General features: G+C 41.3%; 1 protein-coding gene across 7 annotated transcripts in view; it reads left to right on the top strand.

The window, feature by feature from the left end:
- Positions 1 to 23,734, top strand: part of CTTNBP2 (cortactin binding protein 2) — a 148,533-nt gene that overhangs the window by 101,526 nt on the left and 23,273 nt on the right. For all 7 annotated transcript variants that reach the window (XM_073899111.1, XM_025873334.2, XM_073899112.1 and 4 more), the window contains 6 exons: positions 953 to 1,070; positions 4,090 to 4,365; positions 6,980 to 7,075; positions 8,740 to 8,819; positions 20,401 to 20,487; positions 20,568 to 20,667. In XM_073899111.1, coding sequence (XP_073755212.1) covers positions 953 to 1,070; positions 4,090 to 4,365; positions 6,980 to 7,075; positions 8,740 to 8,819; positions 20,401 to 20,487; positions 20,568 to 20,667 — 757 coding nt within the window. The remainder of the gene's footprint in view (positions 1 to 952; positions 1,071 to 4,089; positions 4,366 to 6,979; positions 7,076 to 8,739; positions 8,820 to 20,400; positions 20,488 to 20,567; positions 20,668 to 23,734) is intronic.

Raw genomic sequence — 23,734 nt, 5'->3', positions numbered from 1 at the left:
TGTGTGTGTGTGTGTGTGTGTGTGTGTGTGTGTGTGTAAGGGAGAGATAGAAAGGATGTTTCTTGTTTGGTTGTTAGTTCCTTTTTATGGTTTCTGGTCTATTCAGTTTTATGCTTATTCTGGTGGGAAATCAGTAAACAAATCATGAAGTAGTAAAAGTTGATTTGGCAGAGGTCCTTGGCCAATATCCTGATGTTCTATCCTGCCACGCAATTACTTACTTGAAAATGTTTGCACATATATTGTCTTACTTCTACTTTGTTATGAAAAATTTTGGAGAACTAAGAGTTTCCAGTTCATAGGTTACTGATACTTTTTTTTGGTGGGGATTTCCCGAAGCAACAAAGAAGAAGAAAGAGCTGCAAAAGAAAGGATGCCTATCTTCAGTATCTGTTCGGAAAATTTTTCTAAAAACTCAATGAACATGTTGTTCGTATTTTTCAAATAAAAATAGGGCAGTGTAAGATCACGAATATAAATGTGCTTGCAGGGACTCTGAGACAGAATTGTTAAAACTGGAGCCCTGCACTTACATGACCGGGAAAACAGTTCATCATCTACGAGACAGCATGGAGCACCAGTTGTAGCAAAAGTCTTTTTGCTTTGTATTGCCAAATTACCATAAAAGGATACTGTCTGCCAAAGTCAACTTCTTTCTTAATTTCACTCTGCAATATGAGTGATTAGTAAGCTTTTTTCGTCTTGAAACCTAGGAGGCCGTTCTGTGGAGTGATGTTGTGGTCCTGTGATTCACATTTGAATGAAGCACTCTTCGCTTTCCATTTTGAGCCTGTGTTTAGATTAATGTGTGTATTTGGGTTGCTGGAATTGAAATATGATTTCTAGCTGAGAATTTCTGATTTGCTTGTTACAGGCGAATGACTTTCCCCTTGAATTTTTCATTTGAGTTTGCTCATTTGGACGTGAGCTCATAGAGCCTTTACCTTTACAGAACTGCCTGGAAATCTTGTGTAAGCACGGAGGGCTTGAGCCAGAAAGGAGAGATAAGTGCAATCGGACTGCGCACGATGTCGCCACTGATGACTGCAAGCATCTGCTGGAGAATCTGAGTGAGTGCCGTTCACAGCTTTGTTCATATTTCCTCACACTGCTGGGGCCTCGGGCACATTGGGAAGATACTCATGCAGCTACAGTTTGCTCATTCGATTCTTCGCCTTTTTTGAACCCTAGCAACTACAAAAACATTGATTATAAAGGTGATGATTATTTTTTTCCCTGCAGAATGGCTTTTTAGAGACTTAGTTGCTATTCAAATAGTGCTAGATCTTCTTTGTATTTTATGACCTCGGACAGTATTTAATTATTGCTCTTTTTTTCTGGACTTAGATTGTCTCTCTAAGACATGAGATGAATAGGGTATGAAGAATCATGGCTGGGTACTTTGCCATTAGCTGATCATATAAATGTAGGAAAGTTATCTCTCAGTGCCTGGTTGCTGACCTGCCTGTGAAGATAATTGAAGATCTTTTGGGTCTCTTCCAACTCTAAGCATATATGCTTCTCAGCATGTGTTCTAAAAGGTTCACTTGTGGATTTATAGAATATGGAGTTTCAGATCATACAAAATATTACAACTTCTCATATCAAGATTATCACTCGGTCCATCCAGTCAGCCAGCTGTATCAGTATTTCAGCTTTAACATATATTCTAACATTGAGACAGAAAATGAACAATAAACATAAGAAATAATTTATTACATGGTATGTGAGACAGTAATTTGTGCATGGAAAAGACTCAGGAGGATTGGGAGTGTGAGGGTGTTTTTCAGTTTTTAAAGTGATGGTCAAGGGAGCCTCACTAGTGAGACGTTGAAGCAACCACTTGAAGGAGGTGAGCAGGGCAGCTCAGGTAAGAGCTTTCCAGGCAGAACATCATCAGGTGGACAGAGGCCCTTGAGTAGGAGCATACTTGTTGTGTCTGAGGAGCTGTAAAGGGGGCAGAGCGCTGGGTTGGAATGAGCGAGGGGAGAGAAGTTAAAAGATGGGATCAGGTGGCCGCCTGATCTGGTTGGAATTTATAGGCTGTTGTAAGATAGCCCTTTCAATGTTTGAGCTTCAGAGTGACAGGATCCGCTGTACATTTTCATAGTTTCTGTTGCTGCTTTGCTGAGAATAATTGTAGGAAGTCCCAGGAGAAGTCAGGGAGACTTGTTAGGCCCTCGATGTCTTCCAGTGAGAGACAATAGTGACAGCGCAATCTAGGATTGTCACAGATGAGGTGGTGAGAAGTGGTTGGGTTCTGGATATAGCTGAAGGTAGAGCCAGCAGAACTTCCTGATGGACTAAATCTCAAGTATGAGAGAGGGGGGGATTCGTGTATCACTCCCAGGGATTCAGCCTCAACGACTGGCAGGATGGAGTGGCCATCACCTGTCAAGGGGAAGGCTGTGGGTGAGGCAGATTTTGCTATTGAAGATCAGGAGTTCTGTTTTAAAAGTATGAATTTGAGATGTCTGTTAGGGTATCTATGTGGAGATGCCAAGTCAGCAGGAATTCCGGAGAGGAGTATGAGCTGGATACATAAATCTGAGAGTCAGCAGTTTATAGATGATATTTAAAGTCATGGGACTGGATGAGATCACTAAGGAAGTGAACACAGACAGAAAAAGTAAGAGAAAGGGGCCTTGCAACACTCCCATGGTTAAGAAATCTGGAAAATGTGGAGGGACCGGCAGAGAATCAGTACAGAGTGACCAGTGAGGCATGAGAGAATCCTGTGGTAGTGGATCACAGAAGAGAGAGAGAGAACTTGTGTCAGCAACTATTGACAAGGTGAGAACTGAGAATTAGTGATAATTGGAAAGATAATCTGGTAGTTGGTTAAGAGAAAAAGAGAAAAAGCCAGTTTAAAAAGGGAATCATAAAAATAGACTTTTAACATTTTATTTTCATTTTAATCATACAAATATTTCTTTCATCAACTTTCAGGTGAAGGTTTTTACTTTAGTATGGTTTTGCTGACTGAAGTCCCACATATTCTTATTTGAAAACCACACCTCTCATGCTTCATCTATGATCTCTAGTGTTTGAGGACTTAAACATATTTAAAAGCAAACTAAAGGCAGTATCTGTCTAAAGATAATTTTTTTTTAAATTTTATGTAGTTGTCTCATCTATACCTCATTAGATGACTTTTTTTAAACTACTTCCTCTGTTCAATGTCTCTAAAGTGTACAACTTTATTGTTATAGTAAGTCGTTTCATCAGTTTATGGAATGTTTAATTTACCAATTATAGTAATGAGTTCAGTAGACATAAAAGATTAGAGAATAAACACAAGTGACTCTTGGTGAGCACATAATTCAGTTCATGAGAATGGAAGGCATCAGGCACTGCCCACCTCAGTGGGGCCTCAGTCAGTTGGTGTCACAGAGAGATTGGAAAGATCATTTAAAAAGCTTTGACTGCACTGTTTACTGTTTATTAGATTATTAGATACTCACTAGTATTTACCATGTCACTGACGGTGTGTTAAATTCATTTCAAACATGAGTTCCTTTAGTCTTTATAACAATTTAATAGCACATTCCTAACATTTTGTAGAAGGAATTGGGGTATAGAGAGATCAAGGCAAATTCACCAAGTACACGTGGCTAGTAAGAGGCTGGTCCTGAGTCTCAGACCAAGGTCTATAGGAGTCTGAAGCCATTATCACTGACCTCTACAACTGTAACCTGCCTTATTCACGATGTTATCAATGAAGGTGAGGAGAAAAGGCAATATAGAGAATTCAGGGTCAAGAGAGCACTCTCGTTTTCCCAGATTTTTTTTTTTTTTTTTAAAGAACTTGAGAGTCTTGCTGAAGGAAAGAGCCAATGAACTACAAAAGGCCAAAGAGACAAGGAAAAATAAACAATTCAAGCAACGTGGTTCCAAAAAAACTGTGAAGAGTTTGGGAGACCAAAGTTTACTGCAGTAGAAGAACATTCAGTTAACAGTGTCTAAAGATATGATAGCTAACCTTTGCTTTGTGTTTAAAATGTTTGTATCTGCCTATTTTATATAAGAGTTTTGCTGGTTTTTCCTATCCAGGTTTTTTTTTTCCTAATTCTTTTATTCTTCCGACAGACGCTCTTAAAATACCTTTAAGGATTTCAGTGGGTGAGATTCCACCAGGCAACTATTGTTCAGATGACTTTGAATGCGAAAACACAATATGCACTTTAAATATCCGCAAACAGACATCATGGGATGATTTTTCAAAAGCAGTGAGTCAAGCTCTGACAAATCATTTCCAAGCAATCTCCTCTGATGGATGGCGGAGTCTGGAAGATGTGACATTTAATAACACCACTGACTCCAGCATTGGTCTCAGTACAAGCAGTGTGCGATCCGTCATGCTAGGTATCAGCAATCCTGTGATGAAGAGAAAGCTAAATTTCTCGGTTTATTCATGTTTATGGGCTCCATAACCTGATACTTAGTTCGTTGATTAAATACATTCAAAGCTCACTTGTGACAGCTGCTGGTGCTGAAAACTTGAGTATTCACAATGCAGCCATTACATAATGTTGCCCGTCAGTATAAAAAATGCTTTGATGCCTCAGATAATACTTAGAGAGTAAAGAACAAGAAAGCCCTTGATGAGGCTTTGTGATTGCACTTGCTATTCTGATAAATGCTAAAAACTAACTACATTGCAGCTGCTTACTGATGCACAAGTTCTGAACACAGCTCCAGATTTGTACTTGGACTATGCCAGGGATGCTTGTATGTTAACACCTTACCTCCAGCACAGGAGCGCTAATGAAGTCTTGAGTTGGAAGAAGCACTCTCCATTGAAGTTATAATCAAAGCTCCCACATGGGATGATTCAGGGTGATAAGTGGTTATTTCTGTTTGATAGGCACTATGAAGCAGACTCCAAAGAACTTATTAAGATAAGATTCATTGGGGCACCTGGGTGGCTCAGTCTGTTAAGTGACCGACTCTTGGTTTCAGCTCAGGTCATGATCTCAGGGGTTGTGAGATCGAGCCCCACATTGGGCTCTGCGCTCAACATGGAGTCTGCTTGGGGTTCTTTCCCCTCCCTCTGCCTCCCCCTGTACTCCTCCCCCTGCTCCCTTGCACGGCTCTCTCTCTCTCTCTCTCTCTCTCTCTCTCTCTCTCTCTCTCTCTCTGTCTCTCTAGTATAAATAAATAAAATCTTTTTTTTTTAAAGATAAGATTTGCCTTCTGGTGAGCATAGTAAGTGCTCTATAAATGTCCTTGGTTAGTTTGTTTCCTCTTGAGCCAGCAGAAGTAGCATCTTTGGGGAATCTGCTATTATTTCAGAACTATTTTGGGAGCTTTATAAACAGCACCTCAACGAGTCCTGAAAACAGGCTCATTTTACAAATAACTAGTTACAAGATGACCTGCCTGAGATCACAGAGCAAAGAAGTAAAACAGGCGGGATTCAAATCCCAGTCTGTCTCGTAGGAAACCTGCATGTTTTCAGCAGCAGTATGTGGCAAAAGAATAGTCAAGGTTAAGGAAAAGGGTGAGTTTCACCAGGCTTTTAATATATCAGCTTATTAGATCGGAAAGTATTTTATTCTGTTAACTTGTATATGCTAAGTCACTCTAAAAATATATGTATTTTACTAGCTTTTAAGGCAGATTATTCATGACAACTTAATTTTATGAATCTTTGGCAAGATCATTAAAATAATTATTATGGAAGAATTATTACATAGTTAAGTAATTGCATTAAGACAATATATCATAAATGATTCTCAGTAACACATGTGCCCACACAATGAACTGTTATTCAAGGTGTGGTTGTGCCCAGAGGTCTAATAAATGAAGTCAGCACAGACTTGTTTTGAAAAAAATGGCCTTTCATCATCAGCCCTCATCCAGCTAATCTGGAAACAAGCGTAAGCAAATGGATATTTACCACCATCAGAGAGATTTACCTCTGTGAGCAGTGGGTGATAAAGCTTGTTGGTTCCAGTGTTCGTGCCTGTCACTGATGTGTGGGGCACCCTGGTCGTTTCAGATCTAAAGATGATTGAGTTCTGTGGGTGAAGGGCTTGGTGTAGTCTCTGGCTGTAGCTGCTTGAAAATTAGCAACTATGACAAGAGTTAATAATGTATGTATATAAGTGACTTTACTATAGCGATAACCTAAGTAGATGAAAGGGACTCAAGCCACCAGATAACCAGTGAGTTACAGGGAGGCCATGCATATGTGGTAGGAATATTGAAGAATTTAAGATCTGTGGAAGGAATAAGTACGTACTACGCATCGCTCCCTAGAGTAGACACCTGTGACGTGGGACCCTTTCTGAGCAAGAGTGAGCAGAGGGCCCAGATAGTAGGCTTGCTTTATTCTGAGCTCCTGAAGTTACTGTTTTTTTCTGGAATCTAAAAATTTGTTGAAAAGGGAGCAGATCATAAAGGACCTGTTACCTCATGCAAAGTGCTCAGACTTTGTGAAGCAGGCACTGCGAGAGCCATGAAAATTTATCATCCGGGGCACCTGTGTGGCTCAGTTGGTTGGGCGACTGCCTTCGGCTCAGGTCATGATCCTAGAGTCCTGGGATCGAGGCCCACATCGGGCTCCCTGCTGAGCGGGGAGTCTGCTTCTCCCTCTGATCCTCCTCCCTCTCATGCTCTCTGTCTCTCATTCTCTCTCTCTCTCAAATAAATAAAATCTTAAAAAAGTTTTAAAAAATTAAAAAAAAAAAGTTATCATCAGCTTTGTTCCTGAAAACTTAACCCTAGAAATAATTAGTACTCCGGAAAATAGCTCTGGAGAAGCCTGTTGTTGGAAGGCCTTCCTTTTGACCTTCAATAGACATTGTGTTTGGGAGTTCACCCCTGTGACCCTTGACCTATTCTGTGCATGGCTTTGACAGTTTAAGCTCTGGATTCCTTAGGGTTCTCACATAGGAGATTGCACATTGCCCCTTATAAGAAAAATTACTTTAAGCTTCTTTGACATTTTCTTTCATTTTTTTTTTTGAACTAGGAAATGTGCCATGGTCAGCAGGTCAGAGCTTCTCCCAGTCCCCGTGGGACTTTATGAAGAAAAATAAAGCAGAGCAAGTCACCGTGCTTTTATCAGGTAAGGATAGTCCAAATTGAGTGAATGTTGACACAGTGTTTGGCTTTGTGAGTGTCTCGCGGTGCTGATTCTTAAATCTGCACGTTTCTGTCCTGCATTCTCTAGCAATGCATGTATGACTTTTTTTGAAACATTTGATTAAGAAGAAAAAAAGCCAGGTTTCTGACAGTTGTGGTGATATCCATCCTGATCATTGATTGCTGCAATTTTTTTGTTAATTTTATTTATTTATTTGAGAGCGAGAGTAGGGGGAGAGGGGGCCAGAGGAGCAGAGGGAGAGAGGGGACAAGCATACTCCTCACTGAGCAGGGGAATCTGCCATGGGGCTGGATTTCACAGCCCTGACCTTGAGATCATGACCTCAGCTGAAATCAAGAATTGGATGCTTAACCCACTGAACCGCCCAGGCACCCCACTGAGATTCTGACCGCCTCTCTCATTAAGAACAAACCAGAAGTTAAACCTGAGGTTCTGAGAGAGTGGCAAGACACGATGTTAAAAAGAAATGCCTTCTGTTACTGTCAAGTCCAGTGTATGATTAATATAATTATTATAATAATACAAGGTAATGTTTAATGAGCACCTATTATGTGCTAGGCCCTGTCATTTACAGCACAAGTATAAATTCATTTCATCCTTGTAACAACCCAAGGAGATACGTATTTCTGTTTACCCTCATTTTATGTACAAAGAAATTAAGGCTCAGAAAGGTTAATTTTCTTATCTGAAGTTATATAGCTAGTAAGTGTTACAAGAATCCTCAATTTCTCAGCCCTTAATTCTAAAAGGGATTTCATCATATATTTCTCATAGTTGGGAATGGAGTCTTTAAAAGTTCAGCTAATAAAGTTTCAACTAATAAAGTTGTATTCTATTGTTTGAACTACTTACTGAAGTTAAAAAAAAAAAAAAAAAGTAAGACTATTCCAGAAAATTCCTTTAGACTTTCAAGCACTATATTGAGAGAGTAGCAGAATTTGGGAGGGAAGTGAGGGAGATAGAGTCTGGGAAAGAACGTAAAGGATAACCCCTAGAACTGCGTTAATGCTGTCCCAGGCTAGAACTTGCAGAGGGTTGGGATTGCCTCTGATAACACTTGCTCATAAACAGTAAAATACTGAATCCGGTGATCGGAGCAGATACTAGCTATAGTATTTGAGCTAGGACCTCAGGCCCTGGCTGTGACTGACAGGTGGGCTTCCCAGGGGAAGGAAGGGCAGCTGGGGAGCTCTGGGGAGACCAGGAATAGTGGCCATTTACCAGCCAGTTCAAAATGTTACAGTATTTTCACAGTGATAAAGACACAAAGGTACCTCTTGGCCAGATGTCAGCTCTGCCTACATAAGTCAACAAACATTATTGTATCTTTTATGAGAGGTTTTGTTGTATTTTGATCATTTATATTTAACAAGGAAGAACCAGGGTGCCTGGGTGGCTCAGTTGGTTGAGCTTCTGGCTCTTGATTTTGGCTCTGGTCATGATCTCAGGGTTGTGGGATCAAGCCCTGCGTTGGGCTCCGAACTCAAGGGGAGGCTGCTTGAGATTCTCTCTCTCTCCCTCTGCCCCTCCTTTCTCTCTCTCTCTCTCTCTCTACTTCTCCAAAAAAAAAAAAAAAAAAAAAAAAAAAAACCAATTTTCCTTCTGTGTATTGCTTTCTTAAATAGGTCCTCAAGAAGGCTGCCTCAGTAGTGTGACTTATGCGTCAATGATCCCTCTTCAGATGCTACAGAATTACCTCAGGCTGGTAGGTGGATGCTGCCAAGTGGAGTCTTAAACTCCCATCTCTGACCCTAGAATATATTGGTTGGCCCATTTTCATGTTTGAAAGAGTGTCAGCCCCCACTAACCCTGTGACCTTCCCCAGCAGCCCTTTCCCTAGAAGGCTGCTGGTCACTTAGTTCTGGATTTCTGCCACAGTCATTCATGTGTTCACCACCTGGACCGAGGGACTGCCTGTTACCTGTGAAGTGTTATAATTGGAGCAGGAGGAGATTGTCTTTCCCCAGCATGGGCTTGACATCAAGAAACTGATCATCAATATGAAAGACAATGGCTATAAATATCAAGATGCTTTGCTGTAAACTTTTGTAATTTAAAACCAAGTTAAATATGCTAGCATTAGTTAAAGTATTGATTTGGCCACTTCAACAGAAACTAAACAGTTATAGCTTAAACAGTATAGAAGTTTTTTTTTTTCAAACAGAGAAATCCTAACAGGTGAGAGAGCCAGCCAGGGGATGTAGGGCAGGGTGACCCTAGCAGGGTGTCAACACCTTCTCTCTCACCGGGCCACTCTGACCTGGGGTATTGCTTATGTGGGTTTGGTCAAAGAGAGTCACCAGGTTCTAGCCTGAGGGAGGAGAGCCTGGAGGGCAAGCCCCTTCCTTTCTGGGGAGTTGCACACATCATTTATATCCACAACCCATAGACCAGAATTGAGACACAAGTGCACACCTAGCTGGGATATGTGGTCTTTTGCTGGGCAACCACGCACCCAGCTAAAACTAGTTCTGTTTGATTATCAAGAGAAAGTAGCAAATTCTAGACAGTGAATAACTACAATGCTTTGCATTTGTCCATTACTTACTACATGTCAGACAGTATGCCACATGCTCATAGGTGTGTTATTTATTCTTCAGAACATCCCTATGAGGTAGATAGCATCATCCATTTTATGGATGAGGAAATTGAAACAGAGGTCACATAATATGCTCAAGGCCACGAGGCTAGTGAGTGATTCAGCTAGGACTGTGCAGTCCCTGAGACCCGCAGCGGTTTCCGTGTGAGATCTATCTAAAACTAATACTGAAGGTATAAAACTTGAAGCAAACATTGGTTTTGCTTGCTGCCTTACTTTGGAAAGCTTTTTCAAACAAATGAATGGGTTTTTCTATGGTCCTTTACAGAAATTGTTTCCGTTAAGTATCAGTTGATACCTCTGTTCCCCATGGAAAGAAGTATTCAAAACCATTCTGTTGATGTTCTAGCTAAACTCAGAGTTGGGACTGACCTTTTTAAAAGAAGCCCCAGTTGCATAGAAACATTCAGAGGCTTTATAATTTAGAAGAGATGGTGTCTTGTAAATCTGAAGACTTTCACTTGTTTTCATTATCATGTGTTCCTCTCTCCCTACAGCTTCAAAGTAAGCCTGAGGGTTACATATAGGTGGGAGGGAGGGCTCTCTCCTCCCTGTGCTTTAGTGAAAGTTGAAGTTGTGTTACCAGTTGGTTTTCAGGAATGTGAGCCTAGGCTCCCAGTAGAATGAGCTTGTAGAACCACTTTCTTCTCTCCCTTCTCCCTTCTCAGCTTCTCTGTACCAGGCAAGGTTCTGGCTCAGGGCTTTTCATTCACTCAGATGATAAAATAAACAGAAAGGTGATGAAACAGATTACAGCTGCACATTAGGCTTGACTGAGCAGATCTATTAGTACATTATAACCAGAATATTCCAAGTAACATTTATATGTGTGCCTCCTAATGCATAAGACATGGTAACTACCCATGACCAACAAACCAGAGAGTAACTAGTTGTTAGTTCTATTCTCAGTTTAATGAGTGTACACAAAGGGCTTTTTAAAATTCAACAATTAACCCCTGGATGAAGATAGTAAATATTTATCATGCATTTTAGCAACCACTTCAAAATTTAAAGTGACTCAGGCAATAATATAATACCGTGGTTGTGAATGTTTCATCTTCCTTAAGAGATTATAACCCCCCCTAGTGAGACAGATAATGTGTTAACACATTTTTGTATCCTGTTTAGTTATTTAATTCAGTTGTTTGACAACTATTTATTTAGAGCCTTCTAAATGCAGAAAGTGTTTTAGAAACCTAAGATATACCTATGTGTAAGATGCATTCCCCGACTTCGTGGAGCTTACATTCTAGTGGGGGAAGACAAATAGGAAACAAATGAATAAATACATCTGTGATGACATGGCCAGTCAAGTATGCAAATATATAGGAAAAAATGCAAGTATGAAGGAAAATAAAGCAGATAAGGAGATAAAGAGCTAGTGGGAGGGATGGCAGAAAAACTTTTGGATGGAGTTGTTAGCAAAGACCTTTCTGTAGTGACGTATAGACAGAAAACTAGATGAGGGGAAGATGGTAGCCTCGTGAAGGGTGTTTGCAGCAGATGGAACAGCAGGTACAAAAATGTCTATGCTGGCAGTGAGGTCTGAGAGATGGCCAGAAGCTAGATCATTTGGGATCATGGCAAGGACTTTCAATTTTACTCCAGGTGTGATAGAAAGCCACTGATAGGGTTTGAGCTGGAGAGTGACACATCCACCCAGTGCCACAGTAACTATAGGCACATTGTTAGGTCTTTGAATTGTTGAAAATCTGTACAACATGCAAACCTAGTAATACCTGACTTTATTGAGTATTTATTATAGGCCAAGCTCTGTTGTAAAATATATAGATTGTTTGATTTAATCACTCCATGAGGGTAGGTATTTATATCAGTTACCCCCATTTTACAGGTGAATAAACCAAGATTCAAAGGAATTTTTCCAAGGTTCTCAGCAAGCAAGTGGTAGAACCTAAGGAGTGGCATCTAGTCTGTCTTCCTTTATGCCATGTAATAATATTGGTTAAGAAGGAATCGCAGTAACCAGTTTTAACTGTGTGTGTAAATGTATTACATAAAATGCATATATTAAAGCCTTTATGCAGAAAGCCACATGGATTGAAGACTTTAAATCAGATTTGTTTCTTTTTTTTTAATGGTGTTATTTTTCAGTACTTTCACTGTATAATTAAAATAATACAAATCCTAAATATCCATTCCGACAGCTAATAAGGAAACATTTAACTTGATTGAGTTTTGAATCGCTAATAATTTATTATAATAGCTGAACTTTGTGTGTAATTCAGACATTTTCCAGCCAGTTGCAGTTTTTATGAGCTTATTTGCAACCTTCTTTTTTAATACTTCAGTGACTATGAGTAATTATTATATTAGAAAAATACTTGAATAGATCATCCTCATCTGAGCACTACTTTAAAAGGTAGGACTCTGAATCCCCTCGGACATGATTCTTGAGATTCCAGTGGCTGGTAGCCATCTACCACAATATGTGGCACACTAACCATCAAGAATCACAACTAGGAAATTCCACCTGCTCTCCACCTGCTCTTCATAGAGTCCTAGAATAAATTTGCTATGTTCCCATAAAAATAATGTTGTAAATGATGATGGTTATGAATCCAAGGCCACAAATCTCAATCAACTCCGTTAGCAGGGGGCTAGCCAGTTCTAGCCTGACCTCTTTTGTGCATGGAGGAGTAAACGTGGGTGAGGTCCTAGCAGAAGGAGGAAGCCAGTTCCCTGGTGTGATGAAGCGTGGCTCCAACACCAGTGAATCTTTTGGCTTCCGTGGCAATTATGGAAGAAGATTCTGGGCAGCAGGGCAAGTGTCAGCCCAGAGGAGGTCTGGAGCAGGAAGAGTTGTTGAGTGTTAGAGGTTGGGTGACAAGGGAATGGTTAGATCCAAAGTTATATCTTATGGTTGCTTCATTTTTTGTTTTTTGGGGTTTTGGGGTTGGGTTTTTTTTTTTTTTTTTTTTTTTTTTGTTTTTTTGGGTTTTGGGGTTTTTTTTTTTTTTTTTTTTTTTTGGAATAACTACAATACCAAATTCTTATGTCTGTGCTGCTAAAAGAGGGCCTAAGTAACCAAGACCAATCTTGGCTTTTAAAGGTTCAGGAAGCTAATTCTTAAAAACCTATGGTGTGTCTCTCTCTACGAACTGTAATTTCTCTTAAATTCCCATTATTCTTTTATGCTTATTCTATAAAGAGGGACCTCAGCCTATGGCTAAAACCCTCTCTCTCTACCATGAAGGACTCTAGATTTTTGGAGCCCCGATGCTGGATGGTGCCAGTATTGTCTGAGGGGGATTTTACATGAATCAACTGACAGTAACTGTGTTGTTTGTGGCTCTAAAGACCTACATAAATTCTTTAAAATCAGTGTCAGAAGAGGTCAGAATGAAAGTCCTAGCTATAAAGCCATGATACTTTACAGCCATCTCAGCTTTATTGGCTCAGTAAAAGCCTTTTATTTTTTATTCTTTTCTCAGTTTAGCATCTTAGCAGGACCAGGCCTAAAACCGTCTCTCCGCAGTAGAAGCTTTCCCTCAGGCTCTGACAAGTGACACTCGGAACAGAAGTTGAGGTTTATTGCTTTAAAATAATGCCACAAGTCTGAAAACACATCACAGGTGCCCCCTTGACCACTGCGGAGACAGCAGCAGCTCTGGTGCACGGCCATTCTGCAGGAAAACACTGTGGAGGGGAAAACAATCAAGGGCTGGATGGGCCTTTGTAGAGGGCATTGTTTCCATTTAATCCAGAATTCATTTGCGTCACAAAGCACTAATTGACATGTGCTAAGAACTTCGTGAATGGACTGTGCAGACGCAGGAATAAAAGGGATTGGTACCAATTGTGATAATAAGGCCAGTGTCCCTTTAATAACAAGCAAAAATGTGCCCCTGGAAACGGGCACTTAGGAGTAGTTTGGTTTTCTTTCTTTCTTTCTTTCTTTCTTTTTTTTTTTTTAAGATTTTACTTATTTATTTGACAGAGAGAGAGACCCAGTGAGAGAGGGAACACAAGCAGGGGGAATGGGAGAGGGAGAAGCAGGCTCCCCAGTGAGCAGGGAGCCTGATGTGGGGCTCGATCCCAGGACCCTGGGATCATGACCTGAGCCGAAGGCAGACGCTCAACGACAGAGCCACCCAGGCGCCCCTAGTTTGGTTTTCTTAAAAGAGCAGATCTCCTTTCAAAACAATGAAAATATTTACCTCTCCCCCCTGCCAAAATCTGGTCTGCCCGCCTCTCTTCCTGTCTATCTTGAGAGCCCTCTGCTGGCAGCAGGAAGCATGTGTATTTATAATACCTAAGATCTTGCTGTTTGGAGAAATATAATTTTTAGCTAGAGCAGGTAAATGTGTTTTCCTTGCATAGCTTTGCATGTTTGCACCAGTCTCAGTAGAGCAGCGGGCTCCAACAAATTATTTTGTTGTTGTTGTTCAGATCTTAAATGGTAACCAACACAACTACACCATTTGATGAGATAAAACAAAATACCACTAACAAAAAATTGATAATATCTGAAATGAGGAAAAACCTAATGGAATGCATGTATTAGAATGTATGAATAATCTGGAAGTCTGTACATTTGTTTTTCCATTTATTTCCTTATTTATATTTTACCTTATTACAGAGAGGATATTAGACTATGTGAAGACAAAATGCTTACTGCTAGTGAATGGCCTTTTCAGGGAAATTTCAAATAGAATGTTCCCTGTCTGTATTTTGTAAGAACCTACAATCTGAGAACAAATGAGGTGTTGAAACTGAAGACAGCTTATCTATGAAATCTGGTCTCTTGCTGTTACGTGATTTCAAAATCAATCTTGAGACAGTGTAGGCAGTTTGACAAGGAGGGCTGTAATGAATAGAGCACTCTTGTTTTCAGAAGTGAGACAAGATTAAATAGCAATCCTAGTTGGAAATCTCAGGGGTAGAATATTCGTAAACCTTGAAAATCTGTATCCTGTTTCACTGGTATGAAACAATCCATTCCTTGTGAGAGAATTTTTACCCAGTAAGTCATGGCAGTTTGGGATTAATTTGGAGAGTACAAACTTCTGGTTTAAAATTGCACTTGGCTTGTGGTACCCAACACAATTTCCCACTAAAGTGCTTTTGAAAAGTGACCAAACTTCACAGTAACAGAGGAAAATAGAAGTGAGGTCTTCCTTTAGCAAGAATCTGGAAAAATTTTCTAGTACCTTAAGTGTGAGAGAGTGTTAAACCCACTTATTTGAGGCCTACTTGAAATTAGGTGGGAAAACACTTCTATTATTTTTCTCCTACCATCTTACTAATGATTCAAATAAGCGAGGTTGATAACCAGTTAGAAAATTGGGTGAATATCCTTACTGCATAATCTCTGCTTTTGGCAGCATTGTGACCTTCTCCTCCATCTCCTGTCGAGATGGGTCCTTCTACATTCATTCAGAGATAAAAGCTAGAAATACCTGAGCAGGAAGTTGGTGGGCGGGCGCTGGTGAGGCTGCTCTATCTGGGGAGTGGATTACGTAAGCACCTTCAGCAGGATGGATGCTGGAGCGCGGTGCTTCCTGGGACTGCAGTGTATCTCACGCATTTGTCTGCCATGGTGGACAGCCCAGGGTCAGCCCACGGCAGCCATGGCCCAGTCCTGGAGTGCAACTCACAAGTATAGACGGCAGCCCACCATCCAGCTGTGACCTACGGCAGGATTCAGCTGAAAAATGAGTGGAAAGTGAGTGAAGCCAATGACCATCTACACATCCTGCTTTACTGCAGATTCTGTGGTTTCACAGAACATAAATGCTAATAACAAGTTAACGACATTATGCCTACGGAAGAGCACTGCAGAACAGAATGGAGTTATTCTGAAAACTCAGAATGACAGCACCTTAAAATTATGAGATAAAAAGGAAAAGAGGGGCGCCTGGGTGGCTCAGTCGTTAAGCGTCTGCCTTCGGCTCAGGTCATGATCCCAGGGTCCTGCGATCGAGTCCCGCATCGGGCTCCCTGCTCCGCAGGAGGCTGCTTCTCCCTCTGCCTCCCTCTGTCTCTCTCTCTCTCTCTCTGTCTCTCATGAATAAATAAATAAAACATTAAAAAAAAAAAGGAAAAGAATTTAGAAAATTATGTCCTTTTTCTAGAGAATGCAAGATCAACTGTGAAAGCAGGGCAAGAAAACCACGGTAGAGAGAGGCTAAGATTAAAGCAAAAATGTTGGCAAGGAGGTGGGTGAGGTAAGGAACCCTAAGAAGAACTGGAAATGCAGTGACATCATTACACTTGTACTTGAAACAGTAAAGAGCAGAAGGGAGATGGTGACGATTCTATTCCGTGCTGTGAAAGGCTAACGTAAGGAGAGCTCCCCAAAGTAGAAGCGAAGGGACAGGAGGTATAGTGACGATGAGGAGACGGATACGGTCTCCGAGGACACAGGGGGAACTGAAGCATTATTGCTCTTCCTTCAAAATAAAGAGAAATAGCAGAGGAGAAATTACCAAAACCATAATGGAAGAAAACATTTCTAGACCAAAAAAAGGTCTGACTGTGGATTGAAAGAATTGACCACGTTCCATTTAAGATTGGGGAAAAAGAGGTCACAACCAGACAAATCTGGGTAACTTTTTACAGTTGTAAGTACAGTCCCTGTCCCGGTCGTGGTCCTTGTGGGCCCTTCTACCACTGCTTGTCTCACAGACCCCCGGAACCATAGAAGACAGCCTAGGCCAGCTGCTGCTGACTTCATCCTGTGGCTTTGGGATGCTGATGTTCCTTGGGCGGCTGTAGCCACGGTCCTGTTTCTTTTCAGGTATATCATTCTCCCTGATGCTGCCCTAGCCCCAAGGGGAATCCAGCTGTTTCCTTTTGTGGTGAAGGCTTAGCAGTGGTGGAATAATACTTGTATTGAGAGAAAATCACTGGTGGCTAGCAGGCATGCTGTCTTTCAGAACCTAAAACCCGGTCCCAAGCCCTGCATTAGTGGTCCCCTTCAAGGACCACTTCCCTTTTTAGCTCATGGTCTGACACCCAGTGGTCAAGCATGGTTTTCCTCCACTTTCCAGGAGTTAACTCCAAGCATGTCTTGGTCTCTTTGGAGGCCGAAGCTCAAGCCCTAAAGGCCCGAGGTGAGGTTCCCTCTTCCTTCCATGCTACCAGCTTTCCTTCAGGGCTTCCTGTCACATCCCAGAGTTGGCTTCTTTCCTGTAATGACGGACCAGTGGCCTATTCTTCACTAGGTCTACCCCAGCCACCCTCAAGGATGTGGCCTGCCCCTAGGATCTCAAAGGGACAAGCTCATCAGAGCACAGGAGAGCAACACAGAGGTCCTTAAACATGAACAGACCCTTTCACGTGTAACGTTCCTCTAAGTCTGGGGGACTGAAGCTTGACACGTGACCTACATCACCCGTACCGGTTAGGGTGCCCCTTCACCTGTACAGATCTCTTCTGTAAGATCTTTCCAAGAAGAAGGCTGCTCCCAGGCATGTAGGCTGGGAGTGGGAGCTCAGCCCTGGGATGACAGAGGTGGAGGGGGTAATTCCCCTCCACATCTCACTCCACACATCACACTGTCTTTGCCCCAAGCAGATGGCCACTGGCTTTCCATTCAGGGCATGCAGCATCTCTACCTGTTCTCAGGCAAGGTATCCTCACACAGGAGGGGAAAAGGTGTAAAAAAAAAAAAAAAAAAAAATCCTATAGGCATCCAGGCAGATTTTCTTTTTTACAGAGTAAAAGTGATCAATCTCTACCCAGGTTTCTTTGAAACAGAATTCCAGAATGGAACAATATACATAGGTAGTTGACCCAGTAATTTTACAGTCATGAAGATGTCTTTTATGTAAGAAGTCAAAGATATTCTGATATGCAACAGCTGTAAAAAGATGACACTCCATAGCCCTCTAAAAAAATACATATACATACACATATAAACTATACAAAGAAAAAGCTGAAGGAAGCAAAATATTTTTTTTCTTTGAAGATTTTATTTAAATTCAAGGTACTTAATATATAGTGTAGTATTGGCTTCAGAGTAGAATTTAGTGATTCATCACGTACATAGAACACCCAGTGCTCATCATAACGCGTGCCTTCCTTAATTAAGCCCGTCGTCCATTTCACCCATCCCTCCATGCACCTCCCCTCCAGCAACATCCAGTTTATTCTCTCTAGTAAAGAGTCTCTTATGGCTTGCCTCCCTCTCTGTTTTTATCTTCTTTTTCTTTTCCCTTCCCCTGTGCTCATCTGTTTTGTTTCTTAAATTCCCCATATGAGTGAAATCATATGGTATTTGTCTTTCTCTGACTGACTTATTTCACTTCGCATAATACACTCTTGTTCTACCCACATCATTGCAAATGGCAAGATTTCGTTCTTTTTGATGGCTGAGTAATATTCCATAGTATATATATATCCCACATCTTTATCCGTTCATCAGTCGATGAACATTTGGGCTCTTTCTGTTGCCCTTTGAATCAGTGCATGTGCCCCTTCGAATCAGTATTTTTGTATCCTTTGGTCAAATACCCAGTAGTGCAGTTGTATCATAGGGTAGTTTTATTAACTTTTTGAGGAGCCTGCATACTGTTTTCCAGAGTGGCTGCACCAGCTTGCCTATCCACCAACAGTGTAAGAGGGTTCCCCTTTCTTTACATCCTCACCAACATCCGTTGTTTCCTGAGTTGTTAATTTTAGCCATTCTAACTGATGTGAGGTGGTATCTCATCATGGTTTTGATTTATATTTCCCTGATGATGAGTGATGTTGAGCATTTTTTCATGCATGTCTGTTCATGTCTTCTGCCCATTTCTTAGCTGGATTATTTTTTGGGGGGTGTTGATTTTGATAGATTCTTTATAGATTTTGGATACTAGCCCTCTATCCAGTATATCATTTGCAAATATCTTCTCCCAATTCATAAGTTGCCTTTTAGTTTTGTTGTTTCCTTTGCTGTGCAGAAGATTTTTTATCTGGAAGAAGTCCCATTATTTCATTTTTGCTTTTGTTTCCCTTGCCTCCAGAGACACGTGTAGTAAGAAGCTGCCACGGTCAATGTCAAAGAGGTTGCTGCCTATGTTCTCCTCTAGGATTTTGATGGTTTCCTGTCTCACGTTTAGGTCTTTAACCCATTTTGAGTCTATTTCTGTGTACGGTATAAGTAAGTGGTCCGTCCAGTTTCATTCTTCTGCATATCGCTGTCCAATTTTCCCAACACCAGTTGTTGAAGCGATGGTCTTTTTTCCATTGGATAGATAGTCTTTCCTGCTTTGTCGAAGATTAGTTGACCATGTAGTTGAGGGTCCATTTCTGGGTTCTGTATTCTGTTCCATTGATCTGTGTCTGTTTTTGTGCCAGTATCATACTGTTTTGATGACTACAGCTTTGTAATAGGGCTTGAAGTCCAGAATTGTAATCCCTCCAGCTTTGTTTTTCCTTTTCAGCCTTACTTTGGCTCTTCAGGGTCTTTTTGGGTTCCATAAAAATTTTAGAATTGTTGTTCTGGCTCTGAAAAATGCTGGTGTTATTTTGATAAGGATCGCATTGAATGTGTAGATTGCTTTGGGTAGTACAGATATTTTAACAGTATTTGTTCTTCCAATCCATGAGCATGGAATGTTTTTCCATTTCTTTGGATCATCTTCAATTTCTTTCATAAGTGCTCTCCATTTTTAGAGTACAGATCTTTTACCTCTTTGGTTAGGTTTAGGTATCTTATGGTTTTTGGTGCAGTTGTACATGAGATTGATTCCTTGATTTCTCTTTCTGCTGCTTTGTTATTGGTGTATAGAAATGCCACATATTTTTGTACATTGATTTTATATCCTGCAACTTTGCTGAATTCATGTATCAATTCCAACAATTTTTTTGGTGGAGTCTTTCAGGTTTTCTCTATATAGTATCATGTCATCTGTAAGGAGTGGAAGTTTGATTTCTTCCTTCCCAATTTGGATACCTTTTATTTCTTTTTGTTGTCTGATTGCTGAGGCTAGGAAGGGAAGCATAAATCTATTTACAGTGGTTGCTTCTCCGTGCGGACACTATCAGTGGTTTGTATTCTGCTGCTTTGTTTTGTTGTATTTTCCGGAATACATTGAAATCAATGTAATTCAGATATCACTCAAAGGCAAAATAAACTTTGTGAAAATTTGAACTAGAGAGCATCTGCAAGAGATAATAAAGAAAAACATTTGCAAGGGACAAAATATGCTAGGAACCATGTTCCCAGCCAGCGTGCTGAACCTCACTATGGAAGATACAGGGAAGAAAGAGTATGCTTCTTTTTTTTTAAGATTTTTATTTATTTGAGAGAGAGAGAGAGAGAGAGAGCACAAATGGGGTGAGGGGCAGAGGGAGAAGCAGACTCCCTGCTGAGCAGGGAGCCCAATGCAGGACTCGATCCCAGGACCTTGAGATCATGAGCTGAGCCGAAGGCAGATGCTTAACCGACTGAGCCACCCAGGCGCCCTGAAGAGTATGCTTCTTAATCCAATGTCAGCTCTTCCTGTAAATAAATACTACATAAAATGCTATATAAGCATATAAATACTATGTCTGCCAATATTTCATATTAGAATGAAAGACTTCAAGTGCCCAGTGAATACAGTTAATCCTGAAAATATTATAATTAATGTTTTCAAGGTCTGAGGACAATCAGGGAATTTCCTACTTGGGTACCATGTTTTTTTTTTCTCCTCTTCACATTTTCACCTAAGATTTCCTCTTGGTTTATTAATAGGTCGAGCAATACCATAATGTCATTTTCCATGGCCCAGAAGGAAGCTTGCAAGACTACATAGCACATCAGCTTGCACTCTGCATGAAGGTATCTATTACTTGTGTACCCTTTCCTTTTCTCTGGAAATTTGAAAGCATATAGAACTGATCACTGATTTCTTACCACAGCACAGACAGATGGCTGCAGGATTCACCTGTGAAATAGTGAGAGCTGAAGTGGATGCTGGTTTCTCCAAGGAACAGCTAGTAGATCTGTTCATCAGTAGTGGTAAGGCCATTCCAGCAAACTGAATTGTCATAACTGAAGGGCATGATCTTTAGTGATGCCACCGAAAGGAAATAAGCTTCTTTCTGGGGGTAAATTTAAGGTGACTTTTCAATTATTCAACAGCCTTGGGATGAAAATGGGAACCTAGATGAACACTTGTAAAAAAAAAATTTTTTTCTTGTATGTCATTGCATTTATTGCTCATCCTATGTTTTCTTCTCCCCCCCCCATCTTTTGTTTGTAAATCATTATCTGTTGTGAGCATACTATATAACTGGCACCAGAGGTATACTAAGGGAGGAGGTGTGGAGGGCCACCCATCCTAGCGGGACTAAGTATTCTATCACCGATGCTGTTTAGAATTGCATGGTGGTAATAAAGGTAGATAGATTTTTAGTAAATTAATCATAAATTCTCTACAACCAAAGCACCCCTTCTTGAAGCACCTGAGTTAAACTTCCTCCACCTAACCCTTGGCACGTCATTGGCTGGTGCTTGGCTAAACACATTGCATGCATTAATGAACTCATTTAATCTCCACTACAGCCCTGTGCAGGTAGGTGTCATGTCTGTTTCCAACGTGAGGAAGCTGGTACAGGGAGGTTCAGTATCTTGCCACAACTACAGAGTGGCAGAACCAGGATTAAATATGTTTATTAATATAGCTTTATCATGAATATTCTGTCTTAGGCTCCTAAGGTTACCATACCAAGCTTCATCACAGGGGTCATTAGCATACCCTGCATAGCACAGCATGACTACCAGCTCCCACACACAACCGAAATGGACCAGACTCCAGTCTCCAAGGGCCCAAAGCCACACAGACCCCTGGGGAGAGGGTGCAGGGGGCGCAGTTGCAAGATCAGAGATAGATGAGCTGAAACACAAATTCAAATCTTTATGGAGCTGTTTCTCATCTTTGGAGCCACGATCAAGGGAGATGCCATGTAGCTAGGTCAGCCTTAGAAGAAGGAAGTCGAGAAATTAAGAGGCAGGCATGGGGAGGGACCGAGGGCTCCATGGACTTAGACCCACATTTTAAGGACAGGAAAATCCCACCAGAATCGGAATGTTACTGTGGTGCGCGGGTCAGTCTCTGTTCAGAAACTAGTGGCAGTTACCTACAGAAAGTGGTTTTCTCTGCGGCTCTTACTAATGATCACTAACCTTGATTAAGCTCTGACTCTGGTAGGCCCTATCGTAAACTCCCTGACTTACAAACGTGAAAACATCTGAAGCAGGAGGTTGGGGGACCCTGACCAAAGAACCCCAGCAAGAACACAGCCAAGCAGGACTCAGACTGCTACCGAGCCCGCCCCTCCCAGCTGCCAGCCACAGCTCCTTAGGAACTCTCCTATGCCGACGCTTCTCTTTCCCCGCCGGGTCTTATAACAGAAGCCGACTACATTTTTTCCAACTTTCAGTCTTGTTTCATCTTACAGTAAGAAGCTGAAATATTTTGTTCTCACCCTGTCAGAACAGATAGCAATTATAGATTGAATTCTGCTCTCTGCCCTAAGCTTAGAGAGCTGAGAAAATGAGCAGTGAATCAGGTCATAAAGGATATAGAGGTGACCAGCACGCATTTCTAAACCTATGCGGAGGGTGGGGTGGGGGGACATCTTAAGAGTTCCTCTTCCTATTTCCCAATTTGGTGAGTGGCACAAGTCTCTCAGCCTCTCCCACTTGAAACTCCGGTCTTGTCAGCAGGCTTGACAACCTGAATGTCCACAGTGCCCAACAGGCCACAGTAAAGGCGGGGAGCGGGGAGGCCTGTCTCCATATACAGGAGGGTAGTAACTCTCAGCTGCGGCAGCTAGTTGCTGATGGCAGCGTAGATCCAGTGTCAAGTGCTCTTGTGACTTTTAAGAAGTCAGAAATCCCGGGGCGCCTGGGTGGCTCAGTCATTAAGCATCTGCCTTCGGCTCGGGTCACGATCCCAGGCTCCTGGGATGGAGCCCTGAGTCGAGCTCCCTTCTCAGCAGGCAGCCTGCTTCTCCCACTCCCCCTCCCCCTGCTTGTGTTCCCTCTCTAGCTGTCTCTCTCTCTCTCTCTGCCAAATAAATAAAGCTTTAAAAAGTAAGTCAGAAATCCCTTTTTATGTGAAAATGTAGGATTTTCTTCTTTCAGTGTTGTCAGTTATTTCAATTTTTAAAGCCATATGAGGACCAGATAGCACTCCCAGATTCTCTCATTCATGGACCCCTTGTCTTTGTCCCACGTAGTCCATAGTCACGTCCTGCCAGATGGACCTCAGCACGCCTTCTTCATCCATCCCATTGGTACCAACCTTAGGCCCGCTCTCCCTGTGTCTCATCTACTTTCCTATGAATGGCTGCTTGTCTACTGCTTCTCCTCCTCTAACATCCTTCACAGGCAGTCAGACCCTTAGTTAAAAGCTGTCTGATTCCTGCCCCACACATCCCTCTATCGCCCACTGAACTAAGTCAGTGCCGTGCAAGGCCTTCCATTCAAGGACATTAATCCACCTGATTGGCTTATCTGACCCTTTATTTTTTAAATTGAGATTTATTGAGATATACTATTGTATGAGTTTAAGGTGTACAGCGTGTTGATTTGATATACTTCCATATTGCAAAATAACTATTGTAACATTAGCTAGTACCTCTATTCACACAATTAAAATATCTTTGGTGGTGAGAACATTTATGATCTACTTTCTTAGTAACTTTCAAGTATGTAATACAATATTGCTAACTATAGTCACCCTGCAGTACATAAGATCCCCAGAACTTACCCATCTTATAACTGAAATTGTGTATCCTTTGATATCTCCCCATTTCCTTCACCCATGCCCCAAGTCGCTGCCAACCACCATTTTACTCTGTTTGCATAGGCTTGGCTTTTTTAGATTCCACATATAAGTGATATCATACAGTATTTGTCTTTCTCTGTCTGACTTAATTCTCTTAGTGTAATGCCCTCAAGGTGCACCGTGTTGTTGAAAATGGCACGATTTTCTTCTTTCTCATGGAGTGAAGAATATTCCATTCTGTATATATACCACATTTTCTTTATCCATTCATCTGTTGACAGACACTTAGGT

This window comes from Callorhinus ursinus, unplaced genomic scaffold (assembly GCF_003265705.2).
Source record: "Callorhinus ursinus isolate GAN/ISIS: 27379988/994484 unplaced genomic scaffold, GSC_fseal_2.0 scaffold12, whole genome shotgun sequence".
Taxonomy (NCBI): Eukaryota; Metazoa; Chordata; class Mammalia; order Carnivora; family Otariidae; genus Callorhinus; species Callorhinus ursinus.
The sequence above is the reverse complement of the archived record's forward strand: the minus strand, read 5'-3'. Positions and strand labels throughout refer to the sequence as shown.